The 15,889-nt window shown below is 47.6% G+C and overlaps 1 protein-coding gene across 2 annotated transcripts in view; it reads left to right on the top strand.

The window, feature by feature from the left end:
* The window catches only part of GALNT17 (polypeptide N-acetylgalactosaminyltransferase 17), a 447,627-nt gene that overhangs the window by 400,789 nt on the left and 30,949 nt on the right, over positions 1 to 15,889 (top strand). For both annotated transcript variants that reach the window (XM_025923309.2, XM_086691905.1), the window contains exons 7-8: positions 9,829 to 10,014; positions 12,290 to 12,427. In XM_025923309.2, coding sequence (XP_025779094.1) covers positions 9,829 to 10,014; positions 12,290 to 12,427 — 324 coding nt within the window. The remainder of the gene's footprint in view (positions 1 to 9,828; positions 10,015 to 12,289; positions 12,428 to 15,889) is intronic.

Here is a 15,889-nt window from a genome sequence, read left to right on the forward strand (position 1 = left end):
CAACTGACTGAGCCACCCCAGGTGCCCCCACTCAGCACTAGTTGAGATCTGAGATCTGGTAGAGTCAGTGTCACACCCTATGCCAATACAAGGAAGTGCCATCCAAGAAATGTGTTCAGTAAGTGGCACGGTCGGGATGTCGACTAGTTCACAAGGAGAAAAAACCAGCTTCGGTGCGCACCTAGAGGCTGCCTGTGATAGAGGGTGCACCCTAGGTGCACCCAAGGCAGCCTGGAGATCTGATTCAGAGATAAACCGGTGGTCTAGATAACATGCCTGAATTCATTAGTTGGGGGATTCTTGGTAGTCTCAAGATTATTCCCCAAGAAGGTCAACGCTGGGGTGGCCAGCGTAAGGAAGCCGGTGCCCTCCACTGGTGATGACCCTGACCCTGAACCCTGGGCCTGTGGTCTATGGTGTAGGGAATCACAGACTTAACACCAGGGCCAAAAGAGGCTCGGAAGTAGCCCCCCCCCTCGTTTATAGATGAGGAAACCGGGGGGTGAGGTGGGGTAGAGTGAGTGTGCCCAAATTCTGGGAGAAATGGAGCCCGTGGGCTTCCTTTACCAGATACCTGCTCAGTATTTCTCAGCTTGTGCTAGAGAATGCCTCCCGGTGGTGTCCAGGCTGGACTGGGCCGGCTGGTGGTGACTACTCCAGGGTAGCTTTGCATTATTAGCCAGAGTGCCAAGGAACCGCAGTCCCAGAAGCACGAGGGTGGTTTTGGGTTTGTGGGCCAAAAAGTTGGGGAGACTCAGATCTTCCTGGTGTTGAGTCCTATAATAAAGGCCCTTGGTCAATCTGATTGTCCTTTCTGTGCCTGTCATGTTGTATCTCTAGACCGTTTCTATTTTTTCCCTTCATTTCCTCCCTCCCTCCCCCCCGTCTTATGCCCTCTGTCTAGACCCATCCTACGAATTCGCCCTCCGTCCCCACTGCATTCATTAGTACGTTCACATTCACCCATTGAACAAGAGTTTGTCAGGTGCTTACTGATGTGCCAGACCCAGCGCTGGGCACTGGGGACACAGGATGACATGGGTCTGGTCCTCAATGAGCTAACAGCCCAGTAAGGAAAAGAGAGAGTAATACTCTCACACACCCACTGTGTGTGTGCGTGGCACACTCACAAAATCACAACTGCGGTAAGTTGTACTTGCACAAGTGTGTACAAGTACTGCGTGAGTCTGCAGTAGGGGGCTCTGCCTTTATGGAGGGGCTTCCCTGGGGAAGCAGCGGTTGAGCTAAAGGCTGAAGTTGGAGGAAGAGGTAACCAGGCAGAGAAGGAAAGAGTGTCCCGGGCAGGGGCTCAGCAAAGGCTCCAAGGCTGGAAGGACTGTGGCACATGAAAGAAGAGAAAGAAGGCTCGCTGTGGGGGAGCTGCACATGAGGGTGAGGCGGGCACGGGAGTCCTCCAAAGCCATGTTAGGATTCTGGACTTCATTCTCAGAGCAGTGGGAGCCCACGAAGCGTTCAGGGGAATGACGTGATCGGATCACGGCACTCTGGCTGCTGAGTGGAGGCCAGACGGATGGCGCCATGGGCACGTGGGTGCCGCGGTCCAGGTGGTGACAGCTTGGAGTGGTGGCGGAGGAGCCGGTGGTCTGGTGGTCGTGGTGGGTGTTTGGGGAAGTGGCTACAATCGAGCCACAGTTAAGAGGCGTTCGTCTGCAGGACTTGGTGATGGACTGACCAGTGTCTGGGGAGGTGAGTGCTGAGCATGACACCCGGATTTCTTTCTGGATCCGGCAGCTTCCTGTTGAACCTTACTGACTAGGGGGTGGGGGAGACGGAGGTGCAGACCCTGTAACACCATCCAGGGCTTTTTCCAGAGACAGCTGCCCCCAGATGGCACCTGGGGCATCTCGGGACAAGTAGCTTTCATGTTCACTCGCTGTTCACACTCTAGTGTCACGGTTGAAAATTCTCACTAGATTACTTTGGCTCCAAACCTACTGGTTCCTGAACAATACTTTCTGCTGCTTTGAGCAACAGCTGGCCTCTAAAAATGGTGGAATGGGACCCAGACCTCGAATACTTGAATTCTCATAGTGGTTTCCAAAGCCGGACGGACACAGGATAATCCACTGGGGTCTAAGGGGAATACATTAGCACCTCCATGGTGGTATAATTTTTAAATGTCTCTGTCCTTAAATGTATCGTGTGTAAAATACATTAATACGATAGCACGGGCATATATTTTTAAATGGATAAAGTCAACATATTGGCCTTCAGCTGTTCTTTTTCCAGTGGAGAACATATATCAAAAATGTTTAGAGGCCACTGCCTACAGTAGGTGATATAAATGAATCAGCCACATTGGCTTCAGCTCCTGGCTTCTGCCATGTTTCCTGGCCGCCTCCACGGCTGCTCACCTCCACCAAGGCGGTGACTTCAGGCTCCTTGACTTTGCCCCCTTACCGTCCAAGCTCCTTGGTGATGGAGGCACCAGGGAGAGCATGGTCTGGGCGATACCTGGAACTTTAGATCCCCAGCATTCCTGGAGCCATCACCCAGTGGTCTGAGCTCTGGCCAGGCACATCCTACCTTCTCTTTGCCTCCAGTCATAAAACCACAGTCTCAGAAAAAGACATGAAATGAGTTTAGGCCAGTGGTTCCCAAACCTGGACACATCACAATCACATGGGGGATTTTTTAAACCACCCAGTAGTCCCTCAGCTTCTCCTCAGAGAATGTGATTCATAGGTCTCGGGTGGGATCCAAGCGTTTGTTATTTTAAAGCATCCCTTGGGGATTCGGAGGCACAGCCAGGTTTGGGAACCAGCAATCTAGGCCAGCTTCTCGTCCTGCCCTTGAAGGGAAGATGGAGACTCTGGGAAGTACAGAGGGCATTCAGGGAGACCGCCAGACCGGCTGAGATCCAGGCATAATTCCGGAAATACCAACTTTTGCCTAGTCTGATGACATACTTTCCATCATCTTTTTTTTTTTTAATTTTTTTTTTAACGTTTATTTATTTTTGAGACAGAGAGAGACAGAGCATGAACGGGGGAGGGTCAGAGAGAGATAGGGAGACACAGAATCTGAAACAGGCTCTGGGCTCTGAGCTGTCAGCACAGAGCCCGACGCGGGGCTCGAACTCACGGAGTGCGAGATCATGACCTGAGCCGAAGTCGGCCGCCTAACCGACTGAGCCACCCAGGTGCCCCTTTCCGTCATCTTTAAGACTCTAATGAGTTAGTAAAATACTTGTTAGACAATATGAGTTGAATGAATGAAATTCACCAAAAGATGGAATTAAGCCAGCGCACCCTCGAAGACTCTCCCCGTGGAGTGATGGTGGAGAACTCAGAAATCAATGGCACCCTTTGACATCCGTCTCCCATAGTGTCCTCTTCCCCCAGGGTATCAAGTGTCCTAAGCAGAAAGGACGTGTCCCGCCTAAGACTCTTGTGATGCTTTTTTTCTTCCAGAGCCTTGGGCAGGCTTTCTGGCCCAGGGCACGATGCCACCACCCTACGTCCAACTACACAAGCAAAAACCCTAGGAGTCATTCTTGATCCTTCTTTGTCTCCGCCATATCCAACCCGTTACTCAAGATTTTGCCTGCTAAAAAGCCTCAAATCTGTCAACATATCTGCTTCTATTCCATTGCCCTAGCCAAAGCTATCAGCATTTCTCCCAGCAGTGACGTTAAGACCCTCCTGCCTCCTCTGCCTCCCCTCGCCTTCCTGCTAGTCTGTTTCCCACGCTTCAGCCAGAGTTCACGTTTTCAAACTCATACCTTTCAGTGGCTTCTCATTTAGAACGAAGATCAGTTTCCTTCACGTGGCCTGCAGGCCCGGCTGGTGCAAACCCTGCCTGCCCACCCAGCTGTATTTCATGCTCTTCTCCTCTCTTCCACCCTTGCCCCGACGCAGCCGCATGGCTGTTCTTTCAGTTCCTTGAATACTCCTTGAATATTCCATTCATGCGAGTTGTTTGTGTAAGCCCACAGTTTAGTGACTTAAAAGAACAATTGATTTGCTCATGATTCTGGAGTCTGGCAGTCTAGGCTGGGGTCTGCTGGCCGATTCCTGTGCCCCTCATAGCATTGGTGGGCTCGTTCACGCATGGGTGGTCAGTCAGTGGATTGACCGGAGGAGCCCCGTCCAGCTGAAGCTCCGGGCACGTGAGTGAGCCCAGGCTGGACCCCCTTCGCCCCCATGGTCTTTCATTCCCAGCTCCTTCACAGCATGGTGGACTCAGAATCCCAAGAGGGGGACAGTAAAACTTGCAAACCCTCCCAAGGCCTGGCCTTGGAGAGTGCAAAAGCTTCTACCGCATTCTACTCACCACTGCAGGTCTGAAGACGAGCCCAGATCCAAGAGGAGGGAAAGTTGATCCAACTCGTTGATGGAAGGAGCAAAAAATCCACGTTGCAAAGGAGCGTGGGAGAGATTGTTGCAGCCATCTTGAACCCAGACTTTCCCCCCCACGAGGCCGCTGCATCTGTGCTGGCTGCCCCCCGGGCTTGGGCTCTTGTCCAGTTAGCCCACCTCTTTAACCAGGTTAGCTCAGTCTAGGCTTTCTGATTTCACCTTACCTGCCCCACGTCAGGGATGCTTTCTCTAAGCCTAAGGGCCTGTCCCTTTGTTGGATGCTGGTTTTTCCAGCACTGTGTTGCTTTCCTCCATTGGAATTGGCTCTGCTTCTGAGAAGGCACATCTGCCTGTGATTATTTAATTAATGTGTTTCCCTTTTAAGATCATCAACTTCGTGAGAGCAAGGACTTGTCCCTCGACACTCTCCATGACATTCCCATGCTGGAAAGCAGGCTCTGAGTGGAATTTTCTGGATGAATAACTATGAATTAATTAATATGTGTTATTGGGGTCAGCACGTCTCCTGATGGCCACCACTTCCCAGGCAGAGGGTCACCAAGAGCCTTGCTGTGGCTTCTATCCCACCAGGACTTGTCCCCGAGCTTGGACTGTGCTATCTTCCTGGCCCATTCCAGCCCATCTGGAGGGCCTACCTCCTCCTCTGGGGAGGACCTCCGGGCCTGGAGTGCTATTCCAGGATGGTCGTTTCCTCTCTTCTTCCTCCCTGGCATCACAGATGTGCCAATCAGTCTTTCATCCCCACCTACTTATTTATTTCCCTTGGTATAATGTCCCCCAGTCTCCATAGAACCTCGCTATTTGGGCCAACAAATGGTAACGGAAGGAAAGATAACTTCCTCGGGAGCAGCTGTACTTGGGACGCGTGTAGCTAGTGCTTATGTCTGGCGGAAGGATGAATCGATCACTCCGTTTATGGAGCTACCTTTTTGCTGTCATAGCTCTCAGGTAGAGTAGGAAACTGCGTGAGTATCAGTCCCCTGGATCAGCCCTCAGCAGCTGCCTTAGTTAACCTGTCGCTTTGTTTCTAAGGTATTCAGTCTGCCCTCATGAATGGCTTCACTTCTACACTACATCTACACTCAGTCATTTGACCACGGACAGACTTCACGTCACCCTGTCAACACTTAGGGCCAGCTCATGAGCTCTGCTGTGACCACTCCTGCCAACTTGGAGAAGAGCCTCCCAAGACTTGAGAATCACTTGACCCACTGGCTCCTTCCGTTCCCCTTGCATCGCACTGGAGATGGCTTTGTGCGGCAGGAGGCTGACCTTGGCACCCCCAACGATGACACCCCTGACCCTGAGGGTATCGTTGGTGCCACTTCGGGCCCACTGAGTTTCCTCAGGCCATGGATGCGCACCCTGTCCCCCTCACTCACCCCACCCACAGAGGCACTGGCCAGACATCTTGAGTGAGGTGCAAGCTGTGGCTGAGGAAATTCTGGAGGATCCATGACCGCAGGCCCGCTCCCCCTGGATTGGTGGGGTCAGAGCTGCAGGTGCCCACCGAGTAAGGACTGGCCTGTTGGTGTGGCCCGGGGTTAGGGTGTGATTCTGGGTCCCCCACTTACTGACTATGGATTGTAAACAACTTACTCAACCTCTTGGACCCTCAGTTTCCTCATCTGTGAGGATTTCATGAGGTACTTGGTGTTGGTGCCTGGTTGTAAGGATTTGGCTGGTCCTATGTTTTGGAGCAGGCCTAGCGAAGACACTCACCTCTGTGAGTGGAGGGTCTGTGGAAGTGGAGGATGGAGGAAGGATAAAGCAGAGAGGAGGCTAGGGCTGCTCCTCAAGGCCCAAAGGACTGGGCTCAGTTTGCCTCCCACACCTACTGGGTGTTTGTGTGTCTTTCTTCTTCTTTTTCTTTTCTGTTTTTTCCTTCCTCTCCCTCCTTCTTCTTCTTCTTCTTCTTCTTCTTCTTCTTCTTCTTCTTCTTCTTCTTCTTCTTCTCTCTTCCTCCCTTCCTCCCTCCTTTCCTTCCTTCCTTCCTTCCTTCCTTCCTTCCTTCCTTCCTCTCTTTATTTCTTCCCTAACTTTAAATTACCTCCTCTGCCCGGTGTCTCCAGAGTAGTTTGCAGCCTGTGTGTTTCAGTGCTGTCATTTTCTGTCTCATACAAGATCTGCTGTTGCGAGTTGCTCGTGCTTATGACCCTAAATCCAGTCCGAGTCACTAGAGGTGACAGACTGAGGTGTAGACCAAGGCCAGGCTGGCACAGGATGGTAACAGGAATGTGTTCCAGGCAGAAGAGGTCTGTGATGATGTTACAGGCATCCGGGCCAGTGCTGACACTGGTCATTCACTCCAGGTTTGCTGGGCCCAGGAGAGGGCTGTCTGTAACATCAAGATGCTAAACAGTCCAAGAACCCTTTGCCTCTCTCCAGACCATACAGGAAAACCTAAGTGGCTCTCAGTTGGTGTCCATGAGTATGCCAACTGGTATCCACATGGCAGAGTCCAGAAGAGGAAGCCACAGTCCCTGCTACACACGACAGATGTGCTGTGCGGCCTGCCTCCCAGCTGGCACACCATCTCCCACTCTTGTTTAAGAGGCTTGGGGTCTGACCTGGACCCTCTGCTCTGTCAGCCCACTCCTAGCAAGGGACGTCGGAAACAACTTTCCCTAGGGACAACCTGAAACAATCGGAACAATCCCGATCTTGGTCTATCCTGACCTTGGTCTGGACTGCTTACAGAAGACTGGCACCAAGTTGGTCTGCCTGTGGGTTCTGTTCCCGCCTGGAACCTCTGTTCTTGTTACGGGGTTTCTGGCTTTTGCTGAGGCCCCTCATACACCTGAACACGTTATCCCTACTCTGGAACTGGTTTTCACACAACTCTGCTTTGGATTGCATTATTTCTCCTTAGCTTCCCAAACTGGAATCTACTCCTTGAATCTTCTTTTCCCATCTCTCTAGGGAATTACTTCTCTATCTATCTGTTTATTTTTGTCACCGCTTTGTTGAGATCTTCACATACCATTATGATTCACTCTTTTAAAGTGCACAACTCCGAGGCGCCTGGGTGGCTCCTTCGATTGAGCACCCAGCTCTTGGTTTCAGCTCAAGTCATGATCTCACAGTTCGTGAGATCCAACCCCGCGTTGGGCTCTGCACTAACAGTGTGGAACCTGCTTGGGATTCTCTCTCTCCCTCTCTCTCTCTCTGCCCTTTCTCTGCTCATGCTCTCTCTCTCTCCCAAAATAAATGAGCAAACATGAAAATATTTAAAAATTAAGTGCACGACTCAATGTTTTTAGTATATTCAAGGAGTTGTTCAGTGATCACCTCAATTGATATCAGCACATTTTTTTTGTCGCCATAAAAAGAAACCCCATCCCCACTCTACCTTCCTCCAACCCCACCCCTAGTCCTAGGCAACCCTTAATTTTCTTTCTGTCTGTATGGATTTTCTTATACTGAACATTTTACTTAAATGCAATCATAGAGTACGCTGTCCTTTATGACTGGCCTCTTTCCCTTAGCATAATGTTTTCAAGGTTCATCCATAGGGTAGCACTTACTTGTTTTTGTCGCTCAGTAATATTCCATTGTATGGATATATCATCTTTTGTTAATCCTTTTATCAGTTGGCGAATATTTGCCTAGTCGTAGGTTGTGAAAATTTGCCCTTATGTTTACTTCTAAGAGTTCTACAGTTTTAGCTCTTACATTTATGTCTTGGATCCATTTCAAGTTTGCATATGTTGTGATGTGGTGGTCCAGATTCATTCTTTGGCATGTTGTCCCAGTACAACTTATTGAAAAGACTATTTCCCCCCGTTGGATTGTCTTGGCACCCTTGTTGAAAGTCAGTCAGTTGTAGAGGTGAGGGTTTATTTCTAGACTCTCCGTTCTATCCTGTCGTCTATCCTTATTCCTCCACCGCACTGTCTTGATTATAGTAGCTTTGTGGTAAGTTGAAATCAGAGGTGGAAGTCCTCCAGCTTTGCTCTTTCCAAGGTTTTTTGGAGTCTCTTGTATTTCTACATGTATTTTAGGATTAGTTTGCTAATTTCTGCAAAGAAGCCATCTGGGGTTTGGATGAGGATTGTGTTGTCTTTAAATCAATATGGAAAGTGTTGCCGTCTTAACAATATTGGGCCTTCCAATCCATGAATATGGGATGTCTTTCCATTCATTCCCTGAATCTTGAAACTGCAATGCCACATACCTGTGCCACTCTGTATCTTTGCCTGTTGCCCACCCCAGAAATTCAGCTACCTGGTTTTACCTGGTAAGGTCTCTTGCCCCCATTCCCTACAGGCATTGGCCGTATTTGCCTCCTTGACATTGCTTCCTTCCACTGTCAGCAGCTGCCATGACGACGCAGGGGGAACCTAATGGTCAGGTCCCCAAATCAAGCTCCTCTGGACCACTCACTGTCTACCAAACCCTTAGCTTACAGTCTCCTCCTTGAAGGTGAGGATTCATGGTTGTGGGCAGAATTTTCCATCTGTATCATTTCCCTATGGTGCAGCCAGAGTTGGGAAATAGAAACAGAAGACCACACACGCATGGGTCTTGCCACCGAATTCAATCAATGAAGATCCAGGGATGGTGTACAAACCTGCAGGAGGGTCCCAGTATCCTCAAGAAGGGGGTCTGGGAAAGTAAAGGTAGAGGGGCTTGAAGTATCCCAGGTTGGGGTGAGCATATACATTGTCTGTGCTGACTGGGTCAGCTCACCAGCACACTCTCCCCACCAGTACGTTTATTTCCACAAAGTAGTCCTTCCTGACAATCAGGAGTGCTTTGTTTTGCCTGCCTGGGACTGGGAGAAGTTGGACAGTTCAGCTTTTCCATGCAAGCAGGGCCTTTTGGGCCTGGATGCCTGCCATGCCCATGCAGAGAATGGCAGGTGTCACTTCCTTGGGCTTTTGTATCCGTCAAAGGCAACTACCATATCAGCCTTCCACCCGCATGTTCCAATTCCAGCAACAACAAGGGATGCCCGCCCATGATACCATTGGGGCAAATGCTTCCAGAAGGCTGGGCATCTGTGCTCTTAGGACTCCATCATAGAGCATATTAATGATGCGTAAGTAGCCTGTTGTGCCCTTGGTGCTGATATGAATAAATATGGTTTGCTTTTCAGTTTGAATTTTCTGTTCTAGGTCTGCAAGGCCCAACTTCAGCCAGGTGGGAAAGAAAACCTCCATGGGTGCCAACTGTGCACTACGAAGAGCTTAAGAAAATCCATGTGTCACCAGGAGCCACCTAACTAAGGCTCTGGGCCTTAGTTACCCAGAGCTCTATTTTAATATCCTAAACTATTTTATCTGTAAAAGTCTCCCAAGCCTTCTTTTACACCTGTTTTAGTTAGGTTAGTCTACATTGCAGTAACAGACCAACCTCAAAATACATTAAAATGTACTTCTCACCCATGCTGCGTCCCCTGACCGTTGCCTTTGGGCCTTGGGGAGGGGCAGTGGCCTCTAGGGATTTCCCTGTCAGGCTGATCAAGTCCTCCCTCCTCCAGGTATGGCTCTGTGGGGGCAGCATGGAGGTCCTGCCTTGCTCACGGGTGGCCCACATTGAGCGGAAGAAGAAACCCTACAACAGCAACATCGGTTTCTACACCAAGAGGAATGCTCTCCGGGTTGCTGAGGTCTGGATGGATGATTACAAGTCTCACGTGTACATAGCGTGGAATCTGCCACTGGAGGTAGGGCCCCAGCAGCCCTTCCCCATCACCCTGGACCAGTGATCCTGTCAGACAGGTCACTGATGGTGTCTCCTCAGAAAGATGCTTACACTTGCAAAATTGTAAGAGCATTTTGAAGGGGTTCACAGATCTCCAGGTGTTGGAAACCCTGCTTTACGTGGGGCCTGGCACAATGGAACTCTCGAAATCCAGTTACAAAGAGTAGAAGGGTCTCATTGAATTAATCCCAGCCATACTGTAGTCATCCGGATGCCCTGCTCCTGAACGTCCGTGGTGTTCTGGAAGCTTCTTAACCAACAACTCCATGATTTGCCCTCACTTTGTGCCCTCCCACGGAGCTCCACCTGCCCCATGACATACACCCCTACCAGTTTACATGGCTCTTCAAGTCTCCTCCATATTCTTTCCAGAATACAGCCTAAGAAAACCCCCGTGTTGCCAAAGCCTGACAAGAGTATTGTGTGATGGCTGTGCCTTGATTTGGTTGGAATCCCTGCTCTGCCGCTTACCAGCTATGCAGTCTTGAACAAATCCATTTACTGCCTCCGTCCCTGAGGCTCCTTGCCTAGAAAATCCTTCTGAAGGTGACTGGGGGAACTGAATCTAAAGTACTCGCTTAAGTAATAAGTACTAAAGTACCCCCATCTAAGTACTAGAGTACTCAGTTTAAGTACAGAGTACCAAAATCATCAATCTAGGTGCATGTAATGCACTTAGATCCACAGCACAGCAGGGTGACCCCCCAAAGTTGGGTTTATCTCTTCAGTCAGAGTACCTGTAGGTGTCTCAGCCATGCCCTGAGAGAGTCGCCTAGAATTGTTCCCTCTGAGGACCGGCAGATTTCAGGTTTCAGGAGGCGGCAGCCCAGAGCAGCAGACTATGTGCAGGATTTCTAGATAAAGAGGGTAAAAGTGAAGAATTTGTATCATGTTGTTACAGTTATTGAGATAATGTTCCCAAGCATTGAAGCCCTTTTGGCCATAATAGCACTTTGTAGCTGTTAAACCAGAAGTGATTTGACATGTGGTTATTTATATAAAGATAGGTACCCCTTGCTGAGCCCTGGCTATGTCCCTGGCACTCAGGAAGTATGATCAAAGGAGTCCCCTTAAACGTACTCCCTAAGCAGTATCTCATTTAGCGCCCCCGTAACGACCTCATGACAGAAGAACTTTCTGCCTCAGTTTCCTTGCCTATAAAGCAGGGATTGTTGACATTCATCTCCTGGGGCTCTTGTGAAGATAAAAACAAGGCTTAGAGTATAGCAACTGTGAAGGGCTCAATACATGCTAGCTTGATATTATGACGTCCATTTTACAGGTGAGTAGACTGAAACTCTGGGAGGTGACGTGTGACTTGCGTAAGGTCCTACGTGTAGCACATGGCAGGGCAGGGCTGTGAACTCACATCCTTCCTCGACTCTCCCCACAGCCCTGTGAAATCAGTGCAATCAGTATTATTATTCCCGTTTGTGAATTTACAGTGGCAGTGTGACTTAGGGTCATAAGCGCTCAAGGCGGCTGGCCGTCTTCCGATGCACATTTAGGGGGGTTTTCCTTTAACACCACCATTTGGCTGTTGAAAGGAGAAATCTTAACGAAATAATATGAACTCCCCCTGGCCCCCGAGCTGCCGCCTGGCTGCCCGCCATTGTGGAGACAGCGTCCTGTCCCTCCTGGTTCGCGGCCATCTTGCGGCGGAGCCTGTGGAGTCCTATTTCAGCTAGTTTATTTTCCCTTGTCAGCATGTAATGAACCCATTACAGGTTCATTTCTGTAAAAGCAGAGTGAATTATTCATTAGAACATCATTACAAGCTTTGCAATGGAAAATTATTTTCACTTCGGTGTATAACGAACTTCACAAAGGGCCAGCAAAGGGGGGAATCACACGTGTATAGAGAAGAAAGACAGGAGGTGGTTATAGGCATTTATTTTCCTGTCTTAATCAAATAATTCCTCTAATAACTGGCTCTGAGAGTCACTGAGGAAAGGAGGGAAGATGCTGGGAACATAGGTTGTCAACATCAGTGTGTCCTAGGATCCCTTTTGTGTGGTGATGATAAGGACGGCTCCTTGGGGGGCCGCGTGCTGCACTCAGGGGACCGTAGTCTAGCCTGGGGCTCTGGGATCAAATGAGTCCCCTTAAACCTACTTCCCAAGCAAGGATGCAGGACATCAGGTTTCTCTCTGATGGCTTTCCTCAAAAGCCACCCGCCTTCTTCTCCGGCCAGAGCTCCCCAGTCACTAATGCCCCTTGCTTCTCTCTACTTTCAGAATCCAGGAATTGACATTGGTGATGTCTCCGAAAGAAGAGCCTTGAGGAAAAGTTTAAAGTGTAAGAATTTCCAGTGGTACCTGGACCACGTTTACCCAGAAATGAGAAGATACAATAACACCATTGCATATGGGGAGGTAATTAAGACCACACATGCCCTCAGCTTGGATGGCTGTGCAGTAGGCTGGGGATTGCTCTGATGGGGGAAAATAGAGGACAGATCCATTCATTCATTCATTCATTCATTGAGTGTTTTTCGGAGGTACAGACCTGGCAGCAAGGCTCTCACCAGCTGGTGGGGGGACACATGTAATAAATGTTACAATGGGGGGACCAAAGGCTCTGGTAACATGTTCTGTCTGGGGTGTAGAGGGCATGATCAGTTCTATTTGGGACATTTTGACTTTGAGGTCCCCCGGGACCCGTAAGAGGAACGATGAGCAGGAAGTTGGAGATAAAGACAGGCAGTGACTGGAGCTGTCCACTGCTCAGTGCTGGCGGCCAGAACCCCTTGCCACCAAAAAAAGGACAGACGCTCTTAGATCTTCTATGATGAGATAACATCAACTCTCTAAACATTGAAATAGATAGACTTTTCTCTTATTACAAAGGCCATTAGTATGCATTTCAGAAAAATTTGAAAATACGAATAAGGGGCAGCGAACACGTACAAGAGCTTTTGATGCACCAGGCACTATTCTAAGTGCTTTTCACCTGTGAACTTGTTTTACCCTCCCTTTATGAGTATTATGTCCATGTTGTTGATAAGGAAGCTGAAGCTGAGACTTGGATGAATTAAATAATTACCGAAGGTCTCAGGCTGTAAGTCATGAAGCCCGCCTTGGACACAGGCATTCTGACTTCGTAGGTGATACGTACATTTTGATGTGTGGTCTTTGGGTGTGTGTCCGTGTGTGCATTTTTTACTAAAAATATGCCCACATGTATATTTTTATAAACACATCTGTATCTATGTATTGCTGCAGCCATGGTGTCCACGTGTGTAACAATTTGAAATCATAACATGCAAGGAATATCTGTGTCATTTCTGCAGCCTTAGTAATGACTGTGCATGATGCCACCTTTGTGTACCGTGTTTTGCTCGATAATATAGACATTTATGTTATTTCTATTTTTTCAATATCGTAAGCACCACTGCTGAGAACGTACTGTGTATAAGCCTTTTTACTTCCTTCCGTTGTGTGTTTGGATGAGGCACAGAGTGAGGCCAGGGCGCGGGGCGCCAGATGCACCAGACCCGCTGGTGACACCCCCCACTAGCTCCAGTATTCGGGCTGCTTCCCAGAGCTGCTTGCGGCTGAAGCTAAGGCTCTCTTTGACTTACAGTGTTTCCTTTTTCTGTAACTGTGTATTTTCCCGCTTCATGCCCGATGCCTTTTATGGGAAGTAAATAAGGGCCAGATTAAACCGTCAGGGTGTGGGCGAGGTGTCCCTCTGCAGCCAGAATCTGGAATGGGAAGCATGTGCCTTGCAGGCACAGTCCATATAGTGATTAGGGGCGCGTGAAGACTGAATCACTGCACAGGGCTATCGGGAAGGTGAAACGAGCCGGGATATGTTGAGTTTTTAGACCAGTAGCTGGCACTCAGTAGTGACTATTAACAGGTGCAAATTGCCTTATCTTTTCTTCTTTAAAACAAAAGTGTGGTCTGGGGGTTTAGGGTTATCAAAGTAAGGTCAAATAAAAGGAGGCATTGAAAAACAACGGGCTGTAAACGGATTATTCGTAAGACAGTTGGGTGAATTGCCTAGTTCTTTGGAGAAGAAAACAGTTGAGATCCTTGCAGCTCACCATATCCTGAAGTATATTTCAGATGAACTTTAGCGTTAAATGAAAGAAAAGAAATGATGATAGGACCATACGGAAATGCATGTGCAGCTGGTCTCTGAAAGGGCCAGAGCTTCCTAAGAATGAAAGCCTTGGAAGAAAATGCAAAAGTAAAGGATAATGGATCCGAGCTTATAAATGTTAAAATAATCTATACATCAACTGAATAGAGAAACAATATGCCAAACCACAAGAATAGTATAGATGAATGGACAATGCAAATAATATCTAATGAGCTCCACAAACTGAATCACATCTTAATAATTAATTTAAATAAGAAAATAAAACACCCCCAAAGAAAAATAAAGTATAAGAGAAAACACAAATGGTTGAAAAACATGGACGTTTTTCGTTGATTTCATCATCGAAGACATTAAAATGCATTGAGGTAGCTTTGTGCTTCTGCCAAATAAACAAAGGTTCATTTTTGGAATACATGTGGGCATCCTGCCAGTAAGATCTTGGTTATATGAAAAATCACAGGTCCTCTGGTGAGGGTGTAAATTGAAACAAGCTTTTTAAATAGCAGTTTGAACCACATGTATTAAAAGGCTTAATGAGAGTCGCACTCTCATCTCTACCCTTATCCTAAGCAAATACTTTGAAATGAGCACAAAGATTTGAGAGTAATTGTTCATCTCCGTGACTTTTTTTTTTATCAAAAAATTTGACTCTCACTTGAAGGTTAGTTAAATATACCATATTAATCGTTTGAAATATTTGCAGCCATTTCGAAAGGTATGTACAAAAGTTTAATGACTTGAGAGAAATGTTGATAGTCTAATTCTTAAGAGGAAAAGGTCAGGATTATAAAATTGGATTAGCTACTTACTATTTTAGATTGAAAGCAAGTGAGAAAATAGCATGGGGAAATGGAGACACGGGTTCTAGTTACCTCTGGGTGGAGAGACAGGCAGCTTTTGTGAGGGTACTTTGTCATGTGTTCCCAATTATTGCTAATGTTTATATGATAACACCATAATGAGGAGGAAAACAGTATTAAAAAAATAAGGAATAAAAACAGGAAAATGAAAGACGATGGCCAGGACCCAGTTCCACAGGCTGTGCACTGAACAGCTCCAGGGCCTGTCATTCACATAAAGTACGATGTAAATGATGTCTCTGGAGCTGAACACTGGGGTGGCCATGGAGTCAACGTAGAAATCATAGACTGGTTTTGGGGAAAGGGGAGGCTTTTGTTTTTGCAAATCTCTCTATCTCTTTTAAGTAAGAAATTCAGTGCATACGCTCTATAGGAAATATAAAGATGAAACAAAAGTGATTCCAAATCCCAATTCCCAGATATGATCAGTGTTAACATTTTAGGGCATTTGCTTTTATCACTCCTTCTCGGCTTGCTGAGCTCAACATATGCTAAAATATATTTCATATGGACTATAACATTAAATGAAAGAAGTCAAACTAATCAGATTCAGTTTGGTAACAAAATCTACCATTATTTAGACAACTCTATTTCTAATACTCCCTCCTACTGGTTCTTTTCACCACACCAGGCCCCCGAGCAACAGGAAAAAGAAGAAGGCAGAGTGAATATCGTACTATATTTGCAATGTATGTCCTCCGGTTTTCATGTACAATGCTGTTTGAGAGTCTTTCCCCAGGCCAGTGAATATCTCTGGGTTTAATGCTCCTTGCTCCTTGCCAGTTTTTTAGCGGGCTTGTTTCTTGGCTTTAAAAAAACGTCCTCGTCACGTGAATTATCTGTGTCTCATTGTTAATTGCATTATGG

This window comes from Puma concolor, chromosome E3 (assembly GCF_028749965.1).
Source record: "Puma concolor isolate L17-30 chromosome E3, mPumCon1.1.hap2, whole genome shotgun sequence".
NCBI lineage: Eukaryota > Metazoa > Chordata > Mammalia > Carnivora > Felidae > Puma > Puma concolor.